Genomic DNA, 25,394 nt, shown 5'->3' with positions numbered 1-25,394 from the left:
GCTTCCCGATGCCACCAGGATTGCCACCTCTTCCTCCTCCTCCTTCCCCTCCTCCGCTGAGGAGGTTTCATCCCAGCATGAGTGCAGGGCTATCATGATCATTGCCTGCCTCAAACGAGGGCCCACAGGGGCTGACATCCAGGCAGGCTGCTGAGGTGAATGCCCAGGGCCCTTCAGGGCCAGAGAGGCCTGCCAGGAAGGGGGAGGAGGAGGAGGGCAGGAAACAAGAGTGTGGAAGATGGAAAGTCCTTCTCTTAAAGATACCCTATGGTTGTCAGGCACCAGGGGGTCACAGCTACAATCCTAACTAGCTGCTTGTGAGGCAGTTAGCAGGAGGATCAAGGTTCAAAGCCAGCATACATGTGAGACCCCCCACCTCAATAGCTGGGTGCAGAGTGTGTGTGTGTGTGTGTGTGTGTGTGTGTGTGTGTGTGTGTGTGTGTATGTATCTGTCTGTCATTCTAGCAGTGTGGGAAGCATACGTAGAGCAAGCTCCAGGCTTACCTGGGCATACACTGGAGATGCTATTTTCAAAAATAACCATATGAAAAAGGACAGGGAGTGTGACTCAAGAAGCAGAGTGCCGGCTTAACAAGTACAAAGTACTGAGTTCAGAGCACCCAATATGACTGCATGAAACAGTGCAATGGAATGTCAAAGGAAGCCACAGGCCAAGAATGAGGTCACCTAAAAGCAGACACCTGAGGACCGTGGCCAAGAAGTGCTCCTCAGTCCGAGGCCTGTATCTCACAGGCCAGAGCCCCACTGAACAAGGCTCTGCTGCCCCCATCAAAAGGAACCCCTACAGGACACTGGGGGCAGATATCTCCTGATTCTTGTGGCTATGCCTCAGTTGTCCAGTAGAGTACAGCTCTGAGGGTGTGGCCCAGCTACCTGACCTCCTAGGGGCCATGGACTCTGGCCCCACCACCTTTCCTTGGCATGTGGGGCCACTTTTAGTGGCCATTCTCAGCAAGAATGGCTGACTCTCCCTGGCACCTCCAGGGAGAGACAGGGCTCACCCACATGGGGAGGGTGAGAGCGGGGGTGGGGCAGAACTCCCCTTCTTCTGGGTGGAGCTCCTACTCCACCCAGGGGTGCAGGACGTCCGGGGAGCACCCTGACTCTGTTTACCTGGAAGGAACACCAAGGGAGGCGCTTGGCACTTCCTCGTGGCCTGGACAGTGTTCGCAGGTCCACCCAGAACAGGCTTGCTGGCTGTGCTCAGACGGCGGAGGGATGGGTCACTGGCTTGGCTGCACTCTGGGCTCCCTGCTTCCCGCTGAAAAGCTCTTTTAGGAAGAGAGCCACCAGGCAAGCATGGCCGCGCAGGCGAGGTGTCCTGGGGTCCTGGACGCTTCTTGCCACAAACCCTTCCCCTCTGAAGGCCACAAACCACAGCCCAGTAGGTAGAAACAGGGCTGGGTCTCTCATGTGGCCTCCAGTAGCCCTCAAATCAACATCATGAGGAGAGGTGCCGTGGTACTGACTGGACGTGGAAAATGAACTATACACCTTGAGGATGGGGTGGGCATGAGAGCCTCACACCTCTGAGTCTAGCTGCTCAGAAGGCTGAGATCTGAGGACTGTGATCTGAAATCAGCCTGGGCAGAAAAGTGCCCCTGAGGCTCTTACCTCCCATAAGCCACTCAATAACTGGACAGGGCACTGTGGCTCAAGTGGTAGAGCCCTAGCCTTAAGCATAAAGAGGCTCAGGGACAGTGCCTAGGCCTTGAGTTCAAACCCCACAATCGACAAAAACAAAACAAAACAACAACAACAAAAAAAAAACAACCCTTGTGGGTGGGGACAGGAGGGAAAAATTGGGAGAGATGGAAGAAAGGGATTAAATCATCCAAAATGAAATGTATTCTTTACCTGACTTATGTGTTAAACCCATGTCCATCACCTTGCTAATAGCAGTAAATAAATAAATAAAAAGAAGTACCTAGAGCAAAAAAAAGTCACATACCTTGTAAATTTTTAACATGTATTTAGATGGATTAAAAGAGGTTTATTATGTCTTTAAAAAAAAAAGGAGGAAAGGTGAAGGAGGCTGGATTGGGGCAGAGGAAATAGGGAAGGAGCAGCTTGGGGTCCTCTTACCTCATTCCTCTCTCTGGGGAGATGCGGGGAGGGGGGCCCAGGGTAAACTGATCCATGCTCCCCTTGTGCTGCAGCCTTTTCCCCAGTCTGTGGCCTTGGAGCCTAGAGACAGATGCCAGCAGCAGGTTCAAAGCTCCATCCTGTCTCCGAAACTCCCTGGGTGGGGGTGAGGGGAGTGTCTGGCCCAGGGTTATCAGAGAGGGAGGCTGGGCTGGGAGCTGGGATCCCGGGGTACCAGGCAGCAGCAGGGCAGGCCTGGGCAGCTCTTCCTCTTGCTCCCTCTCCTTCCTGAATGCTTGCTCTTGACCTCCCAACTTTACAACATTAGCTCACCATTCACAGCAGCCTACCCGAAGAACGTGCATATGCTCGAGTGTGTGCACGCGTGAGTGTGCACCAGGGCTCGGAATTTAGGTACTGCTTACTAGATTATTTGCTCAAGGCTAGCCCTCTGCCATTGAGCTGTAGCTGACCTTTGAAGGTTAATTGGAGCTTAGAGTTTCTTTGTGTCTGGGCTGGCTCTGAACCTTCACTCTAGCCCAGCCCTGGAGGTCTTCCCACCTGCATGTCCTGCTCTCCACTACAATGGGTGCTCAAGCAGGTGTTGTTGATGGAGGCGGAGGAGGGAGGGAGGGAAGAAGGGAGAACAGAATGAGAGGGAGGGAGCCATTTGCCTCCAAGATGCCTTCCGACTGTTTGTAGACCATTGTAAACGAGTCCCTGGTAGCAGAATGGGGGGGGGGTGTCACTATTTATTTTTTCTAGGCAAAAGTCAGTCTTTGTGTGCTGGTGGAGATGACCCTAGCAGAGATGGCCACTGGAGGTTTGCCTGCCTCCCACCATCTGCAACCCAGGCTGCTTTGTCCTCCTTTGTCCCCCACATGGGCTCCGCCCTTTTTGTGACAACATCAAGCCAGCTTTAAGGTAGCTATCGCTGTAACGAGTCCTTGGCCGGGGTGTGCACAAGTGACCTAGAAGGCTAAGAGAATTACCCTTGAGTTACCTGCTTCTCTCATCAACCGACAAACTCATGTGAGGCTTTAAGTTTGACGTGCTTTTTCCCGTTGGTGACAGAAAAGGATGGAAGCCCTGTGAAGAGCTTACAGGCCTCTTGGGCCGCAGGAAGTTTCAGAAGCAACTATACTTTTCAAAGTTAGCATCACACATCATTTCACCAATGACACAACTCTATTTTAGGTTGACAAAAGCCCAAAGAGTGACTCTGGATCTGTCAGGGTGCTAAAAATAACTCCCCGTGTCGACTTCACTTTTTCTCTCCACTGTCTAGTTTCAAAGCACACACAAATAGAAAAGGAGCTGTTTTTCCATTCGTTCAGTATTTTCCAAAGTGTTCCATCTCAAGTCCACACCACACAGTCCAGTGGGAAGCTACTCTTTGCCTTGTTTTTCCCAGATGGACGCATCCTGTGGTAAGGACGGGCTCCCTTGGCAGGCAGGCAAAGACACGGCCACCAATTACCATGCTATCCCTGTGCCAAACAGCACCATTATGTTTCCTAGCCTTTTCTGGAATCCAGAACTGTTTTGCAAAAAGTCCTTCAGTGCCCACAGGTGTAGGCAAAGGGCTGGAAAAAAAAAATTAAGTTGCCATTCACAGGTTTCTCCTGGCTCCTGAGCCCACCCAGTTTATAGAAAAATCTTGTTTGGTCCCAGGAATTACCCTCTCCCACCCCACTACCCCATTCCAGCAGGGCCAAGAGCACTTACAATTCTAAGGCCTCAGGTGGGAGGCTTGGTAGTTTGGGGCTCTAATTCCAGCTGCTCAGGAGGCTGAGATCTGAGGATCAAAGTTAGAAGCCAACCTGGGCAATAAAACTCTTCTCTCCACTCAACCAGCAAAAAGATAGAGATGGAGGGTGTGGTTCAGGTGGTAGAGGGCCAGGCTTGAGCAAAAATGCTAAGAGCACCACAGTCCAGAGTTCAGGTCCCAGTACTGGTCCACTGTGTGTGCGTGTGTGTGCGTGTGTACGCACACACACGCACACACACGCACGCACATACACATGCACGCACACATGCACACACAGACACACACATGCACACGCACGCACGCACACATGCACGCACACATGCACACATGTACACACACACACACACACACACACACACACACACACACACACACACACACACACACACACCGCACAGGCAAATTCTGTGGCTTCCCTCTGAAAAAGGGATTTCACCCAGGCCCACCAGGCGTGCCCGGGGGAACCAGGGGACCCTGCCCCAAGCGGTCTACCTTTGGCCCCGAGGCCAGAATCTACCGGGGTGGGAGGAGAACAGCGGGGCAAGAGTCGGCTCAGGCTGGAAGGAAGGGTGGGCGGTGGGCGCCCGATGCCCTGGAGGGCCAGGGCCCACCGGGCGGAGCCCGCCGCGCCCCAGGCCGCTTGCCCGGCGCTGCGCGGCGCACGCGTGGCCAGGGCGCGCGTGGCCAGGCGGTGCGGGAGGCCTGCCGCCGCCGTGCCAGGCCGGGCACAACAAAAGCCCGGGATCGGGGGAGGGCCGGGAGGAGGCGCGGGAGGAGCCGGGGCGCCCGCCCGGCCTGCACTGGCCGCCAGCCACCGGGAGGAGGAGCCGAGGCTCCGCGGAGCGCCATAAAGCGCCGGCTCGGCCGAGCCCGCCGCGAGCGCATCCGTAGGAGGCCGTGGAGTGGCCGCGTCCGGGGCTGCGCCCGCCGCCGCCGCCCGTCCGCCCGCCGCCGCCGCCGCCGCCCCGCAGCCTTTCTTCTCCGCCCCGCGCGCTGCCCCGCGCCCTCGCCTCGTCCACCCCGAGACAAAGAGGAGCAAAGTTTGCGCGGGCGGGCGGCGCGGGTGAGGAGGGCGTGCCCGGCCCGTGCCCGCCGCCCCAGGCGCCCACCGCAGGCGGCAGCGGCCCGGCCCGGCCCGGCCGAGCCCCCAGCGCGCCATGGGCGCCGCGGCCCGCAGCCTGCGGCTGGCGCTCGGCCTCCTGCTGCTGGCGACGCTACCGCGCCCGGCCGACGCCTGCAGCTGCTCCCCGGTGCACCCGCAACAGGCGTTTTGCAATGCGGACGTGGGTAAGCAGCGCCCCCGGCCCCGGCCCCCCGCCAGCCCGCTCGGCCCCGCGCGCCGCCGCCGGCCGGGACCCCGCGCCCTCCCCCGCCGCGGGCGCCGCCGGCCGCCGGAGTCCTGCAAGTGGACGCCCGCACTTTCTTCTCCCCTCGCGCCTCTCCCTTTCTTTCCCTCTCTGCCGAGACGGCGTTGCGACCTCAAAATTCCACCGAAATTCCGCAGCAGCTCCAGCCCCAGAAAAGGGAGCCAGCCAGAAGGCTTGGGTTTTGGCAGGCGGCCTCCCTGCCATGCCAGCGCTGCGGGCGGGGGAGTGGGGGGGAGGTCGAAGGACCAGCCGGGACCCCTCCGCAGGTGAGGTGGGATCTGGGGTTCTCTGTGTGGGGTGCTTCGCCTGCCAGCCATGGGGGTTCACACATTAATCCCAGCAGGATGGAAAGGCCCCCTCGGGGCTGCCCGGGTTCCATGAGCTCAGGGGGGTGGGGGGCAGTGAAGCGAAGCCTGCAGACCCGTTGCTGGCTGTGTAGCCTTGGCCAGGAAGCCCCACAGACAGAGCCAGGTAGGGACCGGGACCCTGAGTATTTCTGCTGCTGGTGAGTTTCACAGGAATGCCCCCCCCCAAAAAAAAAACAATCAAAACTGGAGGCTTGGGGGACGTAGAATTGTCGACACACCTGGATTGCCCATGAAGCATCCACGAATCTCAGGGCATCTTGTGCACGAGAGTGGGCATCAAGGAGCAGGGGCAAGGCCCTGTAGTCTCCCATCCACCAGGGAGGCAGAGCAGTGGTTGGTGGGGATAACACCAACGAATGTGAGTCCACCAGGCCCTCGCAGGCCTCTCCTGTCCCGGCCCTGGGACAAGGTCAGCCAACAGTGTGACCAATTGTACGACCGGGCCTCACTCACCTGCCCAGAGTGGAGCCAGGACATCCCAGCCATGCTCCCTCTGTGCCCCCTCCCACACAGCTGCCCCACCCGTCAGCCCTTTAGGGAATTCTCAGGGCTCCATGTGTGGGACCTCTTGGCTGTGGCCACCTGGGTCTGGGAATCTGCTGAATATGGCTTTGGTTTTCAGCAAAACTGGGGGTGGGGGCAAAGGACAGACTCTTCCCAATGGGATGGGGGTGTCAGGAGTCCGTGGCCTTCCTCTGGGGTCTTCTCTTCAGACAAGTCTGTCACGGCTCCTGTGTGGAAAGGCCATGCTTCTCCCCAAGCACGGCCTGGGGGAGCAGGGTCTTGGTGGTGGGCTCCTAGAAGCCGAGCTGGGGGGGGGGCACTCTCCAGGCGTCCACTTCTGGACTTGCCCTGTTGTCAGTGAGGCACTGCCTACTCTGCCTGGATTTCCTGGCATTGGTGTCCAAATCATTGCGTCAAAATCACTCTAACGCCCCAGCGTTTAACCCTACCCCGTCCGATGCCGAGCCCAGAGCTACACCACAGAGCAGAGCCAGCATATTTGTCTTCTGCAGCCACTGGGACAAATGACCATCATGGGTACCTTAAGACAGTGAGTCTTTATCGTCTCACAGGCAGGAAGCCAGAAGTCTACATCCAGATGTGAACAGGACTGGGACCTCCTGGAGGCCCCAGACTGTTTCCCAGCCTCTGGGAGCTCCTGGCCGTCCTCCCGTTCTTGGGAGATCTCCCTCGGTCTTCACATGACTATCTCCTCAGTGTGTGTTTGCGTCTCAATCTTCCTTTTTTGTGAGGGCCCACCCTCCTGCAGCATGAGCTCATCTTGATGCCATTACGTCAGCAAGACCCTGTCTCCAAGTAGGATTATATTCTCCGATCCAACAGGTGGTGAATTTGGGTGAGGGGAATTGTTGAGCCCAGTATAGCGGGATTGCCCCACCCAGCCATCCTGTGTTGACCAACTAGAGCAAAAAAAAGAGAAGGGATCCCAGAGGAGGACTGTGGAGTGACAGCCACAGCCCATCCTTTTAAGTGGTCAGGTTTGTGACTTGCTCAGCAATGGGCCCCTGTTCTGGCTGGGAACAGAACTGCCTGGTGGCTTCTAAAGATTACTCTGGTGCCTTTGTAGGTACAGAGCGTCTAGCCCAGACCTTGGCTTTTGTAGCTCTAATAACCACTCTGGAGATTTTGTGCCGCCAGGCCTGTGGACACCCCCCCCCACACACACACACATCACACCAGGTTTGTGTGTGCATGAGCACGCACACAGGAGGAATGACTGCTCGTGGCATGCTGGCTTCTTTCACTCTTGGCTGCATACAGCCTGACTCCATGTCTACATGAGGCAATTGGTATCAGAAGCAGGTAGACTTCTCTCTGCCTGTGGAAGGATTTCTGGGAGGGTCTCTCTGACAATAGTAGGATTTGAACTGTGTTTTCCAGAGGAGATTTATTCTGTGGACTTAGCACTAAGAGACGAACTGGCCTGTGTTTGGAAGGCCCCGGTCCCTGTCCCTTCCCAGAAGGTCTTGACAAATAGGAGTATTGGTGTCTTCTTCAATGCGCTGCTTAGAGTTGAAAGCTAGGCCGATTCCCTCTCACCTAAGAAATTCTAAGCTGCCTCCTGAAAGCCCATGTAGCCAAGGAACCTATCTGGAAAGCAGCCCTAGGCTGCTTTCAGGCCACACCATGTGTGGTGGAACCTGGAGTTGCGCAGCCAGCTGAGCCATTTGGCAGACTCTGACTCCTTTGGCTTCTTTCTAAAGTCAAGGGCAAATTCAGGAGCTTCCTGGACCCAGAGAATAAAGTCTGGTGTGGGTGGTGATGACTAAACAACATTACATTCACACTGTGCCAGCTAAGGCTGCTGTCCCCTCTCCAGAATCTGTCTTTGGCAAGCCTCTGGTCTCCGGCCCCAGATCGGGTCCATCTGGAGCCCATAGTCAAGGCCCCCCCATGATTATATGATTGTCCCAGGGCATCCTGACTTCCTGTAGGACCTCTGTGAACAGCAGCAGGAACCACACAGGTAGAAGTGGCTGTGCCAGAAACCATACAGTTAGCCCTCAGTAATGGCTGTGTCTTCACCAGTGCAGGTATGAAGGCCCTTGAGCTGGGCCAGCCCTTCCTGTGTGGGGCCACTTCTGACACAACACGTGTATGTCATCAGCTTTGTGCATCCTGATTTTCATAGTGGCTTACGCATTTCAATAACAAGTCCCGCCATGGCTGGCTCAGCCCTAGGGGACGCAAATGATACTCAGATGTCAGGCATGAGATACTGTGGATGTGGATTTAAGTGGGCAGTTGGGGTGAGTGAGTGCAGGAAGGTGGCCTACCCCTCACTCTCCATCAGCATGTGGTGACTCACCCCTGTAATCCTAGCTAGCTGTTCAGGAGGCTGAGCTCAGAGGATCACAGTTCCAAGCCAGCCCAGACTGTGGGACTCTTACCTCCAATTAACCACCAAAAAAGTAAGAAGTGGAGCCGTGGCTCAAGTGGTGGAGCACTAGCCTTGAGCAAAAGAAGCTCAGGGACAGCGTCTAGGTCTTGAGTTCAAGTTCTAGAACCAAAACAAAATGGAAAATTGAGACCCACTGCTGTTCAGGCAAATGTTGGATAAACTTTAACCAAGATTCAGAGGGTGGCTGTAACAGGTTGAAATATGTTTGTAGTGGTAAGTGGAAGAGAAGGGGTGGGTTAGAGCTCCTTGGCTCAGGTTTGGACAGGGTACCTGGTAGGGTAAATCTTTTGCCAGTGGAGAGATGGTACCTAGGCCCCTGGCAGCTCCCAAGGTACAGCAGGAGGAGGTGTGGCCAGCACTGGAAGGCAGCCCCTCCCCCTCCCCCTCCCCCTCCCCCTTCCGCACACCCCTGTCTGAGGTCAGCACCAGCCTGGGATCAATCAGGTCTCTGGAATGTGCCTGTTCTGGCAGCCCTGGCAGCACAGCCAGTGAGCAGTGCTGGGCTGTGGTCTGGAATCCGTAGAGGGTCTGGGTTCCCATCACCATCTGGGCTAGACTGCCAGGTGGCCAGATCCTTCAGTGACCTTCAACATGTGGAGGAATGGGGTGGGGCTGCCTCCCAGGCTGGAGGGAGGAAGGGCGACGCCATGCTGGGCCAGATGGAAGAACCTCAACTACTCCGCAGAGGCTGCAGCCTTGGGACACCCCAGGAAGCTAGGAAGATGGAAAGACAGCTGGAGAAGGAAAAAGCACCGGAAAGCTAGGCACGGGTGGCTCACACCTGTACCCCAGCCTCTCAGAACACTGAGATCTGAGTACTGGGGCTCCAAGCCATGCCAGGCAGGGAAGTCGGAGGGTAGGGGTTATGTTTGGTGGGGGTTTTCAGGAACGTTCTTAGAGGCTCCGGCAGAGTGGGCATTTGAGAGAGGGCTCACAGCCCGGGTGTGTAGACCCTGTGTTAGTCTGTGGGGTGAGCAGGACCGAGGCATGCGCCCTCCCAAGGCCACAGACAGCTTTTTGGAAACAAGTGTTCTTGTGGGTCGCCTGTTTACTGTGAACATTTGCACAGCTCAGGGCTGGAGCTGGCTTTCTGAGGAAGGAGCTAGGTGGCTAGAGCCACCACAGGGAGAGGAGGCGGCCCGGGCTTAGGGATGGCTCTGGAGGGGTCCCAGCGCCCTGGATGAGGAGCCCCTGGGCTGCAGCTGCACCTCAAACCTTGGTCAGAGCAAAGCAACACCTACTGGGAGGCTGTGAACCCCAAGCTGGTCACTGAGCGGCTTGCTTTCCATGCAGCGTAACAGTTGGGAAATATATGCTTGGTGGTACTGGGGTTTGAACTCAGGGCCTTGAGCTTGCCAGACAGATACTATACCTCTTGGGCCACACCCTCAACCCGTTTTGCTTTCATAAAGCAAATAAAGGCAAAAGTGCAGCATGTGTGTCACTGCACAGTCACATGGCTGGGCCTTGCAGCACAGTCTGGGCAGTGGCCCTGCGATGAGATCTGGTGTAAGATGTGGCCTCTGGGTGGCCTGAGGGGCAGGTGTGTTCACGGGAAGGAGGGACCCTTCAGGCAGAAGGGTCAGGGCCTGGGAGGGGGGCAGGGAGGGAGAGCAGAGCAGAGGGATCTGAGGGAGAATGGCTACCCGGCTGTGGACAGCCTTGAGCCCAGGTAGAAGATCTGGCAGTCTTCTGTGGTCCCCGCGGGGTGCCCTGGGGGAGACCAGCTGTTTGCTCTGCAAGATGGGAACAGCAGAGGTTGACCCAGGGCAGGGAGGCGGCCTTGCAGTTGACATACAGGGCTCAAGAGGAACCTAGAATGGGATACGTCAGTGTGGTAGCCACGTGTCCCCGAGTCAGGCAGGAAGGGGGCTCGTGAGTTCAGCTGAGACTTGGTGACAACTGCATGCAGACAGAAAGCACTGAATCAGCATGTCAGCTGACAGTGGGGATGGGGGTGGGACCTGGGCTGGCCAAGGAGGAATCAGCAGGGAAGGGTGCCCACATTTACAGCATGTCCAGAGGCGCACAGAACCTGGCCTAGTCCAGCAGTGACCGTGGACATGGGGCCTGCCTGTCCAGTTCCATCTGTGAATCAGAGAAGCCGGGCACTGGTGGCTTGTGTCTGTAATCCTAGCTACTCAGGAGGCTGAGATCTGAGGATTCTCAGATCTGAGGGTCTGTAGCCCAGGCTGGGAAGTCTGTGAGACTTTTATCTCCATTTAACCACCAAAAAGCCGGAAGTGGAGCTGTGGCTCAAGTGGTAGACCGCCAGCTTTGAGTGAAAAACCTTAGGGGCCTGATCCCCAGGCTTTCCCAACCCAAGGCATTTGAAAGGAAATGGAAGAGGAGGATGTTGCAGGCTGGGCAGTGGGGGATGGGCTGGCCCGGGACAGAACTCTCCAGGCCTCCATGGAGTGGTAGATTAAACCCTACCACTCTGTACTGGGGATTGAACCAAGAGCCTTGCACGCATGCTAGGCAAAGCACACTACCCCTGAGCTGCATTCCAAGTGCTGTTATTTTTCTAATTTGTTTCTGAGATAGGATCTTGCTAACTTTGCCTGGGCTGGCCTTGAACACGCAATCCTCCTGCCTCTGCCTCCCTAAGTAGTTGAGATGCAGCCAAGGCTTGCTTCTCATAAGCTGTATTGAGATGTAACTCCGAGCCCAAAAGGAACGCAGTGTGCATTCAGTGGAAATAAATGCTGCCGTCACCACATATGGGTTTGCCTGGAGTGTCTATGGTAGTTATTTTGCCAGAGGCACCGGGTCCCTCCCTAAGTGGCACCCTGCAGCAGGGTGTGCTGCAACTCTACTAGTGTGATTGGTTCCCATAGAAGGCAGAGGCCAGCTTCTTTCAGGAATTGGCAAACTATACCCAATGTCAGGCCAGTCACAAGCTGTTATAAATAAAGTTTTATTGGGACACAGCCATGCCTGCTGGGAATGCATTGTGCATGGCTGCTCTGGACTACAATAGCTGTGTGTGTGTGTGTGTGTGTGTGTGTGTGTGTGTGTGTGTGTCTGTGTCTGTGTCTGTGTCTGTGTCTGTGTGTGTGTCTGTGTGTCATACAGACCTGTATGAGCCTCACAGCCAATGTCATTTTACTGTAGCCCTCTGCAGGCATCCTTTGTGACCCTGGCCTGCATCACTGAGGCCTGGCAGCATTGATGTGGGCCTGCTTTGCTCATGGCTGGCGTAGATCTTGCCTGGTTACCTGCTGTTACTTTCCAGAAGCAAGCAGGAAGACTCGAGAAGAAAGGGTATCTGCAAGGGCCAGCCTTTAAACTGACTGAACCTGTCACCCATTCTGAGCCCCCAGTCCATGAGGGAACAAGGGACAGGGGAAATGGCCCCCAAGGTAAAAGGCTGGCTTTCTACTGTGGCATGTTCCATGAATGGGAGCCTGAGGAATCTTGTCCCACAGATTCAGAGACAGCATCTGACTTGGGTGGAGACTGCTTGGCCCTTTCTCTCCTGTAGTCTGGGAGGCTAGTTCTGAGTCCTGTGTCTTTCTGAGTCTCTTCCTCCTCTTCCTCATCGTCTTCTTCCTCCTCCTCCTCCTCTTCCTCTTCTTGTCTTAGGGTTGTAGAGTAGTGGAATAAGTTTTAGTGTACAAGTGAGGTAAGCCTTACCATATGCATCACCCCCACTACCACTTCTGGAATTTCTGAGGCACCCAATGGGCCTAACTACTCAGGTGGCTGAGATCTGAGGATCGAAATTCAAAGCCAACCCAAGCAGGAAAGGGTGAGACTCTTAAATCTCCAGTGAACCACCAGGCAACCAGAAATGACACTGTGGCACAAAGTGGTAGAGTGCTAGCTTGGGGCCAAAAGAGCTCAGGGACAGTGCCTAGGCTCCAAATTCAAGCCCTATGACTAACAAAAAGGAAAGAAGGGAGGAAAGGAAGGAAGGAAGGAAGGAAGGCAGGCAGGCAGGCAGGCAGGCAGTGGGAAAGGACCTCTTCCCTCTGTAAAAGCCCAGGAGCCAGCAGTGCACGATGTCCTGTGTTTTTTCCTGAGTGCCACGTGATTCCAGTCTCTGTGGCTCTGTGGCTCCTCTGTCCAAGCTTGTGTCTATCGCCCTCTTTCCCTCCACCCAGACCTAGGGCCCTGGGAACAGGAGGATGGGTGTGAGAGCAGGTCAGCCGAGGCTCAATCGGAGGGTCCTGGGTGTTTCTTCATCCTTCCCCGTGCTGGCCCCCGAGGTGAGGAGTAGCCTCTCTCTGATGACCTGCTCCTCCAGACCGTGCCCAGAGCCCTCTGCACAGGCCCAGGTCCTCACCACCAGGGTTCAGAGATGTGGAAGGGGAGGGGCACAAGAGCATTTGAAGACAGCCAGGAAGGACCATGGGCCATGGAGCCCTGACGTGATGCCTCTGCTCAGTGTGTGTCCTGTGTCTGCGGCATTTTCACAGCCCTGGTGAGTTGGGAGCCTCCACGCACCCTGCTGGGTGACAGGCATGCAATCCACCAGCCCCTTCCACCCTAGGAAGACCACAGGATGATGGGCCCAGGACTGCTGGGGGTCCCAGGGCAAGCGCAGCCAGGCTCGGCCGTCACACATAGATAGGGCTGAGGGCCTCAGTGACTTTGATGCACACTAGGGAGAAAGGATCTAAGCGCCCTTTTGTGTTGCAGGTTCCTGGTGGACTGCTGTGTTCAGGTTTGCTGAAGCTGTGGCAGAGGCTTTGGGGACATAAGGGAGGCAGGCTTCACACGTGCCTTCTCCTGGTCCCTGTCCAGCCAGTATTTCTGGGATTCCTTCCTTCCTTCCCTCCCTCCTTTCCCCTCTTTCCTCCCTTCTCTCCTCTCCCTTTCCCTTCCCTTCCCTTCCCTTCTCTTCCCTTCCCTTCCCTTCCCTTCTCTTCCCTTCGCCTTGCTTCCTTTCTGTCTGGTCCTGTGGCTTGAGCTCAGGGTCTGGGCACTGTCGCTGACCCTCTTTGCTCAAGGCTAGCACTCTACCGCATGAGCCACACTTCCACTTTCTTGGTGGTTAGTTGGAGATAAGAGTCTCCTAGGTTTTCCTGCTTTGACTGTCTTTGCACCTTGATCCTCAGGTCTCAGCCTCGCAAGTAGTAGCAAGGCTTACAGGTGTGAACCACCAGTACTCAGCTCTGGGGTTTCTTTCTTGCTTCCTGGCAATTGCCCTTCAACCCTCACACATCCTGAGAGCAATGAGTATGTTGGCATGGAGTTAGAGTGAGTATCACTGCTCCCCTGTCCTCAGCTGTGGCCAAGGAGTTGGCCCAATGGGCCGACTAGCGTGGCGTTTGCTTTCCTTGTACTGGTTCTGGAAGGCAGGTCTAGGACACCAGGGCAGGCCATCCAAATCAATCACTGAGAGCCTTCTGGGGTCAAGTTGCTTGCTGGCTCCCTTTGCGAGGACTGTCCTGGGGTGATGAGGCAGATGCAGTTGGTATCTGTCTCGGGTGGGAGGAAACTGTGACTTGCCCAAGGTCACCAGTTGGAGTGGCAGTGCCAGGATCCCACTGAGACAATCCTGGCTCAGGTCTCTGGAACAGGACTCAGCTCCACGGCCTCAGACGCCAGTGTACTGGGTCGCTAGCGGCAGGGAAGCTGGCCATCCTCTCAGATGATTGAGGAAATGGAGATTTTGTGCTAATGTGAGCTGTGTGGAATCTCAGAGGGGCCTTGCAGCCAAAGCTGTCAAGGACGTTGCAAATAAGCTTTCATTCTGAAGAGGCAGCCCTGGATCTAGGAATTTTTCAGAAGGAATAAATAGTTAAGGACATCCTTAAGCACAAGGCTGTTCAACCCCAGCTTGCTTGTCCTTAGGGCGATCTTAGAAGTCATATGTGTGCATACATAGCAGGGGCATGATCAGGTAGATGCTATCAGCATGTAGGCAACAAAGGTATGAGTTGTGAGTGTATGTGTCGGGGGGAGAAAGAGAGCGGGGAGAGAATGTGTGGTTCTGGGATATGAACCCAGATCTAAGCGTGGCAGGCAAGCTGACCTTGGCACAGATTTTTAAAAACAGAGATATAAGGGGCCAGGAGTTTGGCCTAGTGGTAGAGTGCTTGCCTAGCATGCACGAAGACCAGGGTTCAATTCCTAGGTACCACATACATAGAAAAAAGCTGGAAGTGGTGCTGAGGCTCCAGTGGTAGAGCTCTAGCCTTGAGAAAGTCCAAGGACAGTGCTCAGGCCCTGAGCTCAAATCCAGGACTGGCAAAAAAAAACAACAACAACACAAAAAAAACCCAGAGATATAAAAGTGTAGATACATGGGTAGAGTCAGGCTTCCTGTAATGAACTTGAATTATATATGCTTTTTGGATTCTGGGTCTCACCCTTCATTTTCTCTCTCTCTTTTTTTTAACCTGGCTTTACTTTAGCAATACTTCTACTTCTGTCTTTTCACTGATTTGTTAGAGGTAAGAGTCTCATAGACATTCCTGCCACAGCTCATTTCAAACCAGGACACTCAATCTCAGCCTCCTGAGTAGCTGGGATGACAAATATGAGTCACTAATGCCTGGCAATTATTATTATTGTTGTTGTTGTCAATCCTAGGGCTTGAACTCGGAGCCTGGGTACTATCTCTGAGCTTCTTTTTTGCTCAAGGCTAGCAATCTACCAAACTGAACCAGAGTGCCACTTCTGGCATTTTCTCTATAGGTGGTACTGAGGAATAGAATCCAGGGCTTCATGCATGCTAGGCAAGCACTCCACCACTGAGCCACAATCCCAGCCTGTAATTGTTTTTGTTGTTGTTGTTGTTTTTTGGTTTTTTGGTTGGCATTTGCCAGAGTGTGGGTCCTACCGCAGTCTGCAGAGCCAAGGACCCAGCCATCAAGGCCACCTACCCTGGGCATTGATGGGTCCCCCCCAGGACACACAGTGCCTGGTGGTTTGACACTAAAGGGTGTACAGTGAGGTGGCCTCAGAAGGGTGGGGCTTGAGGGAACCTTCCAGAACAGACCTGGAGCAGGTGGTGTTGGGAAGGCCTACCCGTCATTCTGATAGGGCCATGGAGAGGGCTTAGGCTATGGCTGTGGGCCACCACCTCCCCATTCATCAGGATTCTCCAGAAACATGGACAGGGAGGAAGAAGGGGGGGGAGGGCATTTATTATGGGGACTGGCTCACATAGCGCTAGAGGCTAAGAAATCCTACAATCTGTTGTCTGCAAGCTGGAGAGCTGGGCACACTGGTAGTGTAGTTAAGTCAGTACCCAAGGGCTAGAAGACAAGGGAGTGGATGGTAGGAGCTCTGGTGACCAAAGGCCTGGACCCATGGGCTCCGCCTGCAGGGGCTGTGGGTTCTTGACCCCTGACCTTTCCTCCTTCTTCTAGGCCCCCAGTAGGTAGGATGGCAGCCACGTCTGAATCATGGAGGATGTCTGTTTAACTTAAATCCTTTACAGAAACACCTCTCCGATACCCTTGAAAACAGATAAGCAGCTAGCTGGGCATTCCTTAGCCCAGGCAAATTGACATAGAAAAGCAGCCATGACCAAAAGAAAAACTGAAAGGATTAAAAAAAAATCTATCTATCTATCTATCTATCTATCTATCTATCTATCTATCTATCTATGATAGAGAACTTTCCTGTGAGGAGAACCATCATGCAGTTCGGGGTCAGAGCCCGTGGCCTCTCCCAGGCCCAGCCCAGCCTGGGTCCAGAATGCACTCTCCTGAGACTTGAACCCTCCAAGATTCCCATGCCTTGGCCAATCCCAGTTGGTTGCTTTATTTCCCAAACATGGTTTCTCAGCGATTTGCTCTGTAGAGGTTGTCTCAAGAAACAGGTTGTGTGTGTCCAGCTTCTCGTTCTAGGTGGGCAAGCAGACTCCCGAGCTATTCGAAAGCGTGTATGTATTTGTACATAGTAATATCTATTCCCCCGCTGCCTGAGCCAGGCTCCTTGCTGTCCCTCCAGAGAAGGTGAGGAGTGTTCGGGAGGAGCCCGGACCTTATAGCCCAACCACTTGGTGTTCTGACAGCTGGGAGAACAGCTTGGTCCCTGGGAAGTCACTATGCTTCCAGGCTCGGGGGAGGGGGTGGGGGGAGGGGGAGGGCTTCCTCCCGCCCACCCCCCAATATCTGTTTGCCATGACGCTGTTTGAGACAGACCTCTGTGACTGGTCCTCTGGCCCACGCCTGGGTTTGTCCTGGGGGCTGGCTGGCTGCTGTTCTTGACCTCACCCCGGAAGTGATGTCACAGCCCAACAGCTCCGCTGTTCCCATGGCAACAGGCTGCCATAGTTAACCAGCCGAGGCACAGCGGGGCTGCTGCTGCTTTGGAGGTGGGAAGCCATTCCAGCAGCCTGAATTCCAGCAGCCTGAATTCCAGCAGCCATCCAGGGTCAGTGGCCCCTGAGACTCCCTGCGGACCTCCTGGAGGCCAGGTTCTAACCTGTTGGTGGGGTTCAGTTCTTCCTGTGCCCAGCTGGTCTGTGAGGCCCCAGGCCGGATGTCCAGAGGCTGACTTGAAGGCCGCTGCCCAAGGGGTTTCCCAGAGGCAGAACAAGCTGGAGGGACAGGTGGGGAGGGGCCCCCCCCAGGGATGGGGCGAGGGATGTTTGGAGGCCCCTGATCTGGTGAGAAGCTCTGCGGATACATTTAGGAAGGCGCCAGGCCTATCTGCCCTGCCGTGAACGGCAGTGTAAGTTCGGGGATCCGTCTGTCTTGACGGACACCCCAGTCCTCTAGAGACACCCCAACCCTAGTGGGGCATTGGAGAAGTAAAATGTGAATTCATACGTTTCCGCCCCAAGGCTGGGGTGAAAATGGATGCTGTGAGGCCTGGCCAGGACTTTTGACACCTCCCCTTCAGGGGATTCGGACACTGCCAGTTCAAAACCCAGCCCAGGGCTCTAGAAAACCCCCACTACTCAGCTCAGTCAGGAAGTGTTAGAAACCAGACGCTGGGCAGCAGCATGCTCGTTAGAGGCTAGGAGTCAGAGAGACATGGAGTTAAAAGCAAACGTGTGTCTGATGTTTATTTTATCCGGGCTTGGCTTGGATGCCTCCAGTGATGGGTGTCTCACTACCTACCCAATGATTTCAAGACAGCCTTCTAGACAGTGCTTCCTTCCACCTGGCCAGCCTCTGCCTTCCTGTAATGTGTCCTCCTCAGTGGTCTAGCTCAGCCATCTGGAGTCGAACACAGTAAGTACCGCCCCGTCCCCAAGCACGGACCCCGCACTGGGTGGTCCTCACCGTGAGGGGTCAAGGCAGCAGAGCCCCGTCCCCCTCCCCCTTCCTCCGCCTCCCCTTCTTCCTCTAGAACTCTCCAGGAACACTCACCTCTCTCCACCAGGTTCTCCCTTGTCCTCCGCAGGCCTCACTCTGTTCTTGTTGGTTGACAGTTCTACTGTGATTTTTGAAGCGACTATCCTGTGATGTCACATTGACCATTTCTGGGGGGCAGGCAGTTCTCACTTTGTTGAAGGGAGCTCTGCCACACGCCTGCCTGCCAGCTCCCAGAGGGGGGAGCCACCACTGCCTTTTCCTTTCCATGTTGCTCCGGGTATCCGCTTGGAGCCCCTGCGAGCCAGTGCCATTCTCAGAACCACCCTGTCTTGTCTGGCTCTGCAGTATTGAGCTCAGGCGACTGCTGAATACTGTGGAAGGGTCCTGGGCTTCCCTAGCAGAGGTGAGCCCTCTTCCCCCCAGGTCCGGAGCCTTCAGGTGAGCACTGGCCAGGGCAGGGCTTGGAGAGTTGGGGGTCTATTCTATAACAATTTGCCCTACAGTTATGTAAACAGTTTTTACAAGTTTTTTGAGCTGGGTTCAGTGGTACTGTGGAAGTATCATCATAAGCTTGGGGTGAGTGCCTGTCTTAGGGGGAAATAAAAAGTCTCCAGAGCCCAAGGCTCGTGGTGGATCCAGGCCTCCCACAAGGTTCCACATCATCGATGAAGATCAGGTCCTCGAGGCCCATTGGCACCTCAGCCTGTCGGTCCCACCCAACCGTCTCCAAATTGTGCTTTGGGGTGCCAGGACACAGCAGTTAAGAAAAACAGGCTGCTGGCAGAGAGACGGACAGGAAGTTACAACCAGCATGGAGGACGCAGGCTGCTCTGTGAAGCTGGTCTGAAGCCCACAGCGCAGTGTGTGTGTGTTGGGGGGGGGGGGTCCTCTGTCCTGTGACTCTGAAACGCCCCAAGGAATTTCTTGATTTGTTGGAAAGGACAAATTGTATGTATTCTGATGACAGAGAAACCTCGAACTTGACAGGAGCTGGTGAGCTTTAACCATACGGAAGCATTTCTCTGCCTAGCTGATGCTTCTGTCCAAAGAGGCTGCGTGAACCAGGCTTCCTGGGTCCTGTCTGCAGCTCATGTGTATATGTGTATGAGTGCATATTCACCTGTGTGTGTGTGTGTGTGTGTGTGTGTGTGTGTGTGTGTGTGCGCACGCGTGTGCGTGCCAATGCTAGTCCTGGGGCTTGAACTCAGAGCCTGGGCCCTGTCCCTGAGCTTTGTTTGCTCTTGAGTCACAGCATCACTGGTGTGTGTGTGTATGCGTGTATGCACGCAGGTGCCAGTGTCAGACCTAGGGCTTGAACTCAGAGCCTGGGCCCTGTCCCTGAGCTTTGTTTGCTCTTGAGTTCTAGCACCACTGGACCACTTCTGACTTATTGGAGATAAGAGTGTCATGGACTTTCGTGCCTGGGGTGACTTCTAACAGTGATCCCAGCTTTCAGCCTCCTGAGTAGCTAAGATTAGGCTGGGAGCCACCAGCACCCAGCTCAACGTCTGCAGCGTCTGGGGAAGGCCAAGACTTCCTGTGTGTGGTCGTTACTTTTGAGGCCTGGATGGGGCTGGAGGTATGGGTGGAATGTTGGGCTGATCTGAGGCATTGAAGGACAGAGCCTGGCATCCGTGAGCTGCTGTCGGAGGCTAGGTTCTCGGAGTCACAGGAGGCCCAGGGAGGCCAGAGGTCCGATGAAGACAGATGCAACCAGAATCCATTCGTGCCACACGCAGTGGCCTCCAGCTCTGCTCATCCAGAAGGCTGAGAGCCTGGCTGGGGCGGCTTGGCTCCGGGCTCCCAGGCTGTGTGGCCTCAGGCAAGTTTCCTAACCTCTCCAGGCCTCAGCCTTCCTCACCAGCAAGTGGAGCTAGGACTGACATCACCCCTGGGTGTGGGGTACAGGAGGTTTGGGATATCATGCAGTTCTGGGTGGGCGGAGCTGGGCTCCCTGTCTCCTCCACTCCGTTACCTGGCTGGCTTAAACTGTGATAACTTGTCCTACAATCCCAAGGCCATGCCAGAGGCCTTCGGAGGCCCAAGCAGGGGCAGTAGAGTGATGTCGGCCTTGGGGGTGGGGGGACAGTGACCTCGGATGCGCTCAGGCTGGCCTGTGTTGTTGGGCCTGTGTCAGGGGCAATATGTGGTTGGAGTGAATGTCCACACATGAGGGGTGTAAGACCGGATACATGGTCAGCCCCAAGGGGTGGGTGGATTCCTGGAGACCAGGGGGCTCTGTGGTGGGGCCCTGGGGGTGGGGATTAGGGGAGAGACCTGGACTGCCTCTGTGGTCTGGAGCCATCTGAGCAGCTCCCTGGGTGTGACAGTTCCATCCATCCTTCCACCTCTGTCAGGAGAGGGGAAGGGAGATGGTCCCGGTGGAGGACATGCCGAGCATGGGGGCAGGCATTTAGCCCCCGCTTCCAGTTTGGGTTCTGCAATTGACTGGAGCTCTGTCTTCAGCCCTTGTTTTTGAGGTAGGCCTTTTGACTGGCCTTGAACTGTCCATCCTCCTTGTCCCTGCCTCCTGAGGAGCTGGAATTATAGGCGTAGGCTCTCCATCTGTTGTTAATTGCCGTTATCTTACAGGTGTGAAGTGGTCTCTCACGCACACACAGCAGCCCTTCCTTGTGTTTCCTTGGTGAACGCTGGGGCTGGATGTGGTTTTATGTGCTATATTAACCGTGCATCTGTTGTCTTTGTTGAGTGGTCTATTTAAGTCTTTTGCCCATTTTTATATTAGATGGCTTGTTTTCTTATTGAGTTGAAAGAGTTGTTTAAATTTTCTGGGTCAGAGTCTTTTATTGGAGGTGTGGTCTTCAAATATTTTCTTCTGGAAGATGATTTAATGTGTTTATTAATGGTGACTTTCAACACAAGCAGGTCTTAACTTGGATGACATCTGGTTTAACAACTTCTTTTATTGCCAGTTGTTGTTTTTTGTGTGTGTGTGTGTGTGTGTGTGTGTGTGTGTGTGTGTGTGTGTGCTGCACCTTAGAAATCTTTGCGTAAGCCAAAGTTATGAATATATATCTTCCTTCTAAGCATTTCTACTTGTGTTCCTTCCATGAAGGTCCAGGAGCTAGTATGAACTAATTTTTGGATGAGAGGTAAGGAAAAGATCTGGATTCCTGTGTATTCCAACTGACTTAGCCCAATTTGTTATTTCAAAACAGAAAAAAGAACAAGAAACAAAAGACCATTCTTCCTCCCATTGCATCCTGGGTAACCTTCCTCCTAAGCCACCATCCCTGTGTGAAATGTTTCTGTTTTCTTTCCTCTCTTCCTGCCCATCATGGAAGCTGGCAGACTGGGGAGAAGAACAATAACCATGGTAACACTGAACCTCATCAAAGCCAGTGACAGGGTGATCTCCCGTGGTTTATATGCCTTTTGCCAGCTGTGTGATTTTAGATCAAGTACCCTCAACTCTACCTGCCTTAGTTTCCTCATCTGTGAACCAAGGGTGATAATAGCATCTGATCTCTCAGAGTTATTATACAAAACATAGTGGTACATGCCTGTAATTTCAGCACTAAGACAGGAAGACCTCAAGTTCAAGGCCAGCCTGGGCTGTCTCACATACATGAATAAATATCAAAGGAGCAGCAGGTATGTGGGTGCTGAGTGCCCAGAGGTGGGCCAGCACAGTACCCACTGGCTGTTTTCTGAATGCTGCTGCTACTTTTGCTCAGATTGGTCAGCCTGGTTCCCCAAGGATGAGGGAAAGGGCTCTTCCAATGAATTATAGTGCTGGAAGCCGCTGCTTCTGGCATCAATTCTGATGGCTGCAGACTCTGAGCTCCATTAGGGAAGTCCTGCCTGCATGCGCCTCCAAACCAGAGGCCTGCAGGAGTCCCTGAGAATGAGGGAAAGAGAAGCCACACCTCCTCTCAGTTTGCTTTATATTGGACTCAAGCACGAAAAATGTATGCCGAGCCTGGCACCAGTGGTTCACGCCTGCAACCCTAGCTGCTCAGGAGGCTGAGATCTGAGGATCTGTGTTTTGAAGCCAGCCTGAGCAGACAAATCTGTGAGACTCTTATCTCCACTTAACAATGGAGGTGTGGCTCAAGTGGTAGAGTAACAGCCTCGAATAATAGCTCAGGGACAGTGCCCAGGCCCTGAGTTCAAGCCCCAGGACAGGGCATGCACACACACGCACACACACACACACACACACACACACACACACGCGCACACACACACACACACTCTGACCTTTCCTCTTTTCGTCTGTGAACAGCTTCTCCCCTCCCTTCCTTTCGTCTGGCCCTACCCTGAGTCTGTGCACAGGTGCTTTGATTCATACCCTCCCACACCACCTGAGCACGAGGCACCCAGTGGGTGAGGCCTGTCCCTCTGCCTACATATTGCCAATGTCCCCTGGGAAGCAGACCTGGACCCCCACGGAACACACCTGCCACATAGGCTTTGGTCAAAGGTGTATGGGCCAGAAACTAGAACTTGGACTGGGCCCTGGTAGGCAGAGGCTGGGGAAGAGAGCTGGAGAGCCTGCTCTTGGGTGGGTCCCTGCACTAAGACCCCATGTGCACTGTCTCCAGGGCCTCGTACATTCTCCTTGGACTGCTACGAGGCGCAGCGTGTGTCGTCCTGCCCCTCATAGGCCTCTGTGGACTAGATCTGGTCCCTGCTTACCCTTGGCCCCAGACTCTCCCACCTTCCACTCCGATCAGAAGCCACCTTGCCTAAGAAGATCACCGAGATGCAGAGAGGCGGGGAAGAAACCATCGAGTCAGGCACAGAGGACGAAGCCTCCCTTCCAAGGCAAAAGGCCCTGTTGCTGCAAGTGAGAGACAAAGGCGACGAACCTTTGCCCAGAAGACCCGAGTCACAGCAATGGCGGAACCGCCAGCTACAGCGCCTGGCAGAGGAGCTGAAGGCGGAGTGGCAGGAGACCCAGCTCCAACAGATCAAAGACCTGGAACGGCTCTACCTGGCCCGGCTGCTGGGCGGGGTGACAGAGCAGGCAGTGGGGAGCCAGGCCGGCTTGGAGGAGTTCATTCCCAGAGAGAGGAGGAGAGCCCCAAGATCCAGGAACAAGTCCAAAGTCACCCTTAGAGAGAGGAAGAATCGCAGGGAAGAGCCACCCCGACAGCAAGTCTGGCACCCCAAGTCTCGAAAGAAAACAGCAGGGTCGGAAAGGCGGCGGCCTGCCCGAGCCCCAGGGCTGAGCTCCCCGGAGAAGGGCAAGGCAAAGCGGTCGCCTTCGAGCAAGAGCAGCAGCAGCCACCGCTCTGTGAGCTCCCGGCTCAGCCGAGGGATGGACTTGGCCAGGCTTTGCCCACTCTTGACCCCCGTAGAGGAAATCGAGGAACCCGAGGTCGAAACAGCCTGGAGGGAGAGGAAGCAGGAAGGGACGAGGACCCCTGTCTCCGTTCAAGGCCTGAAACACATCTCCCGGGAGCACAGCCCCGAAGACAAGCTGAGTGACCTAGAGCAGCCGTGGGCAGGCAGCGTGGCCTACAGTAAAAGGAGCGACCTGTCCGCCAGCTCTTCGCTCAAGAGCAGCGACAAGAGCAGATGGCAGAGGGAGCTGGAGAGTGCCTTCGAGGAACTGTTCAACACCAACCGAAAGCTCAGGAAACAGTTAAATTCCCACCTTAACTCCCGGGGGGACCCAGACCCCGAGGTCGAGCGGGCTTTCACAGACTCCCGCAGCCACAGTGGCCGCAGCCACAGTGGCTCGCAGAGGCAGCGAGAAGAGAGACTCGAGGAGACAGACGAAGCTTCGGAGACGTCGTCTGAGATCACTTTGAAGCAGTTTCTGAGCAAGGCCCAGAGCCTCAAATACCTTCAGATGACCAAGCCCGAGTTAAAGGAGATGTCCTTTTCTGGGACCAGAATATCCAAGAGTGAGGACTCGCCCTCACCGAACTTGGAATCAGAACTGGAGCCCGCCCTAGAGACGGAGCTGGGGGAGCATCACACCCACACTGCCCTGCAGGAAGAGGATGGCAGAGCCACCTGGGCGGCGCTGAAGCAAAAGCAGAAAGTGGAGATGGAGCAGAGAAGGAAAATGGCCTTCCTGGGGCAGACGGAACACCCGGACATGAGCTTGGAGATTCACTACAAGGCTGAGCTGGAGGAGGAGCGGAGGGAGCGGAGGAAAACCCGCCTGGCCCTGCTGAAGGCTTACTCCACAGGGGCCCCGTCTATGGGTCGAGGAGCCGAGTTCAGAAGCCCATCTCTCTCCGGCACCAGCCTCTTGGACGAGGACAGGCACAATCAGATGCTCCATGACCTTCAGCAGCAGATTTTCGAGCAAAACAAGTTACACAAGCAGTTTCTGGACAAAGCCAGGAAACGCTTGCAAGACTTTCAGAAAACTTGTTAAGGTCCAGGCCCACCCATGATAAATACAATCACTGGTGACCATTTGCCTGCACTGTCTCAGAGTCTGTGAGTGTGTATGTGTGTGTGTGTGTGTGTGTGTGTGTGTGTGTGTGTGTGTGTGTGTGTGTGTGGCCTTAGAAAGTTCTAGGCCATTGCACCACCTGCCTCGCAGGCTCCTTTGTGCAAAAACAAAACCCCAAACCCCACAAAAAACAGAAGGCCATGTGAGATTGAGGAAATGAGTCCGTCCAGCGCTCACCCGCAGGCCTGCCTCCCCTCCCAGAGGCGCATCTGATTTTACATGGCGTAGCCACCCATGGAAATTGCAGGTAAAAATCATCTCTTCAGATGTTTTAGATGAATAAACACTGGACGTCTGGGGGGCATCCAGGGTCAAACAGGCACAGATTCAAAAGATACATTATCTGTTGCTCAGCCACTGGCTGAGATAGCCACCGATTGCACTAACACTTCCTTGAGACGACACAGCCTGCCCTGTTAGAACTGTAACAGGACTCGTGGAGGAGGGGCTGGTCCCCTCTGGGGCTGGCCCTGTGGTGGTGGGGGGTGGGAGGCCTGGGTGTTTGGTCAGTGGTCTGCAGCCACAGCAGCTGTGGACACACAGCGGGTAAGCTTTGTGATTTAGGGACCTGGACGGGGTCGACAATTTTTTTCTTTCCATCAGGAGCCAGATAGGAAATGTTTTTAGCCTGTGGTCACTGCTTGGCTCTACTCTTGCTGTTCAAAAACACCCACGGGTGGATGCAGAAATGAGGTGTGGCCAGGTGTTGCATTCTTAGGCCTGTAATCTTAGCTAGTCAGGAGGCTGAGATCTGAGGATCCTGGTTCAAAGCCAGCCTGGACAGCCTGGCTCTTAGTGCTAATTAACCAGAAAAAAGCCGAGGCTTAAGTGGTAGAACCAGCAGTCTTGAGAGAAAAAGCCAAGCAAGAGCCAGAGCACTGAGTTCAATCTGTTATACTAGCACAAAAAAAGAGGAGCGGGGGTGGGAGTGTGGCCTAGCGGTAGAGTGCTTGCCTAGTATGCACAAAGCCTTGGGCTCCATTCCTCAGTACCAGTTACACAGAAAAAGCTGGAAGTGATGCTGTGGCTCAAGGGTACAGTTCTAGCCTTGAGAAAGCCCAAGGACAGTGCCCTGGCTCTGAGTTCAAACCCCAGGACTGACAAAAAAAAAAAGGGATCAAAATAGTTCCTGAGCCTCCCCTCCTCTCCTCTGCTCTCCTTTCTCCTTTCCATCTCTATCCATC

The 25,394-nt window shown here is 54.8% G+C and overlaps 2 protein-coding genes across 4 annotated transcripts in view; both read left to right on the top strand.

The window, feature by feature from the left end:
• Nucleotides 1-4,787: 4,787 nt before the first annotated feature.
• Timp2 (TIMP metallopeptidase inhibitor 2) overlaps nucleotides 4,788-25,394 on the top strand; it is a 39,704-nt gene continuing 19,097 nt past the window's right edge. Inside the window, exon 1 of one of the 2 annotated variants that reach the window (XM_090351303.1) lies at nucleotides 4,788-5,164. In XM_090351303.1, coding sequence (XP_090207429.1) covers nucleotides 5,035-5,164 — 130 coding nt within the window. In that variant the 5' untranslated portion in view covers nucleotides 4,788-5,034. Of the gene's footprint in view, nucleotides 5,165-17,602; nucleotides 17,685-25,394 lie in introns of those variants that run through there. The other variant, XM_090351304.1, reaches the window with a different exon arrangement.
• On the top strand, nucleotides 17,595-24,172 carry Cep295nl (CEP295 N-terminal like). Of its 2 annotated transcripts, none has more exons than XM_090351301.1 (2): nucleotides 17,595-17,684; nucleotides 22,337-24,172. In XM_090351301.1, the coding sequence occupies exon 2, from the start codon at nucleotides 22,498-22,500 to the stop codon at nucleotides 24,127-24,129; it is 1,632 nt and encodes a 543-aa protein (XP_090207427.1). In that variant the 5' UTR covers nucleotides 17,595-17,684; nucleotides 22,337-22,497; the 3' UTR covers nucleotides 24,130-24,172. The 2 variants fall into 2 exon arrangements, with proteins under 2 accessions (XP_090207427.1, XP_090207428.1); XM_090351302.1 differs by lacking the exon at nucleotides 17,595-17,684 and adding an exon at nucleotides 18,005-18,206.

This window comes from Megascapheus bottae, chromosome 17 (genome assembly GCF_031878675.1).
Source record: "Megascapheus bottae isolate mThoBot1 chromosome 17, mThoBot2.hap1, whole genome shotgun sequence".
NCBI classification, from domain to species: Eukaryota; Metazoa; Chordata; class Mammalia; order Rodentia; family Geomyidae; genus Megascapheus; species Megascapheus bottae.
The sequence above is the reverse complement of the archived record's forward strand: the minus strand, read 5'-3'. Positions and strand labels throughout refer to the sequence as shown.

What these genes read in the sequence shown, in the direction of transcription:
- Cep295nl (XM_090351301.1), top strand. Translation starts at nt 22,498, where the DNA reads ATGCAGAGAGGCGGGGAAGAAACCATCGAGTCAGGCACAGAGGACGAA.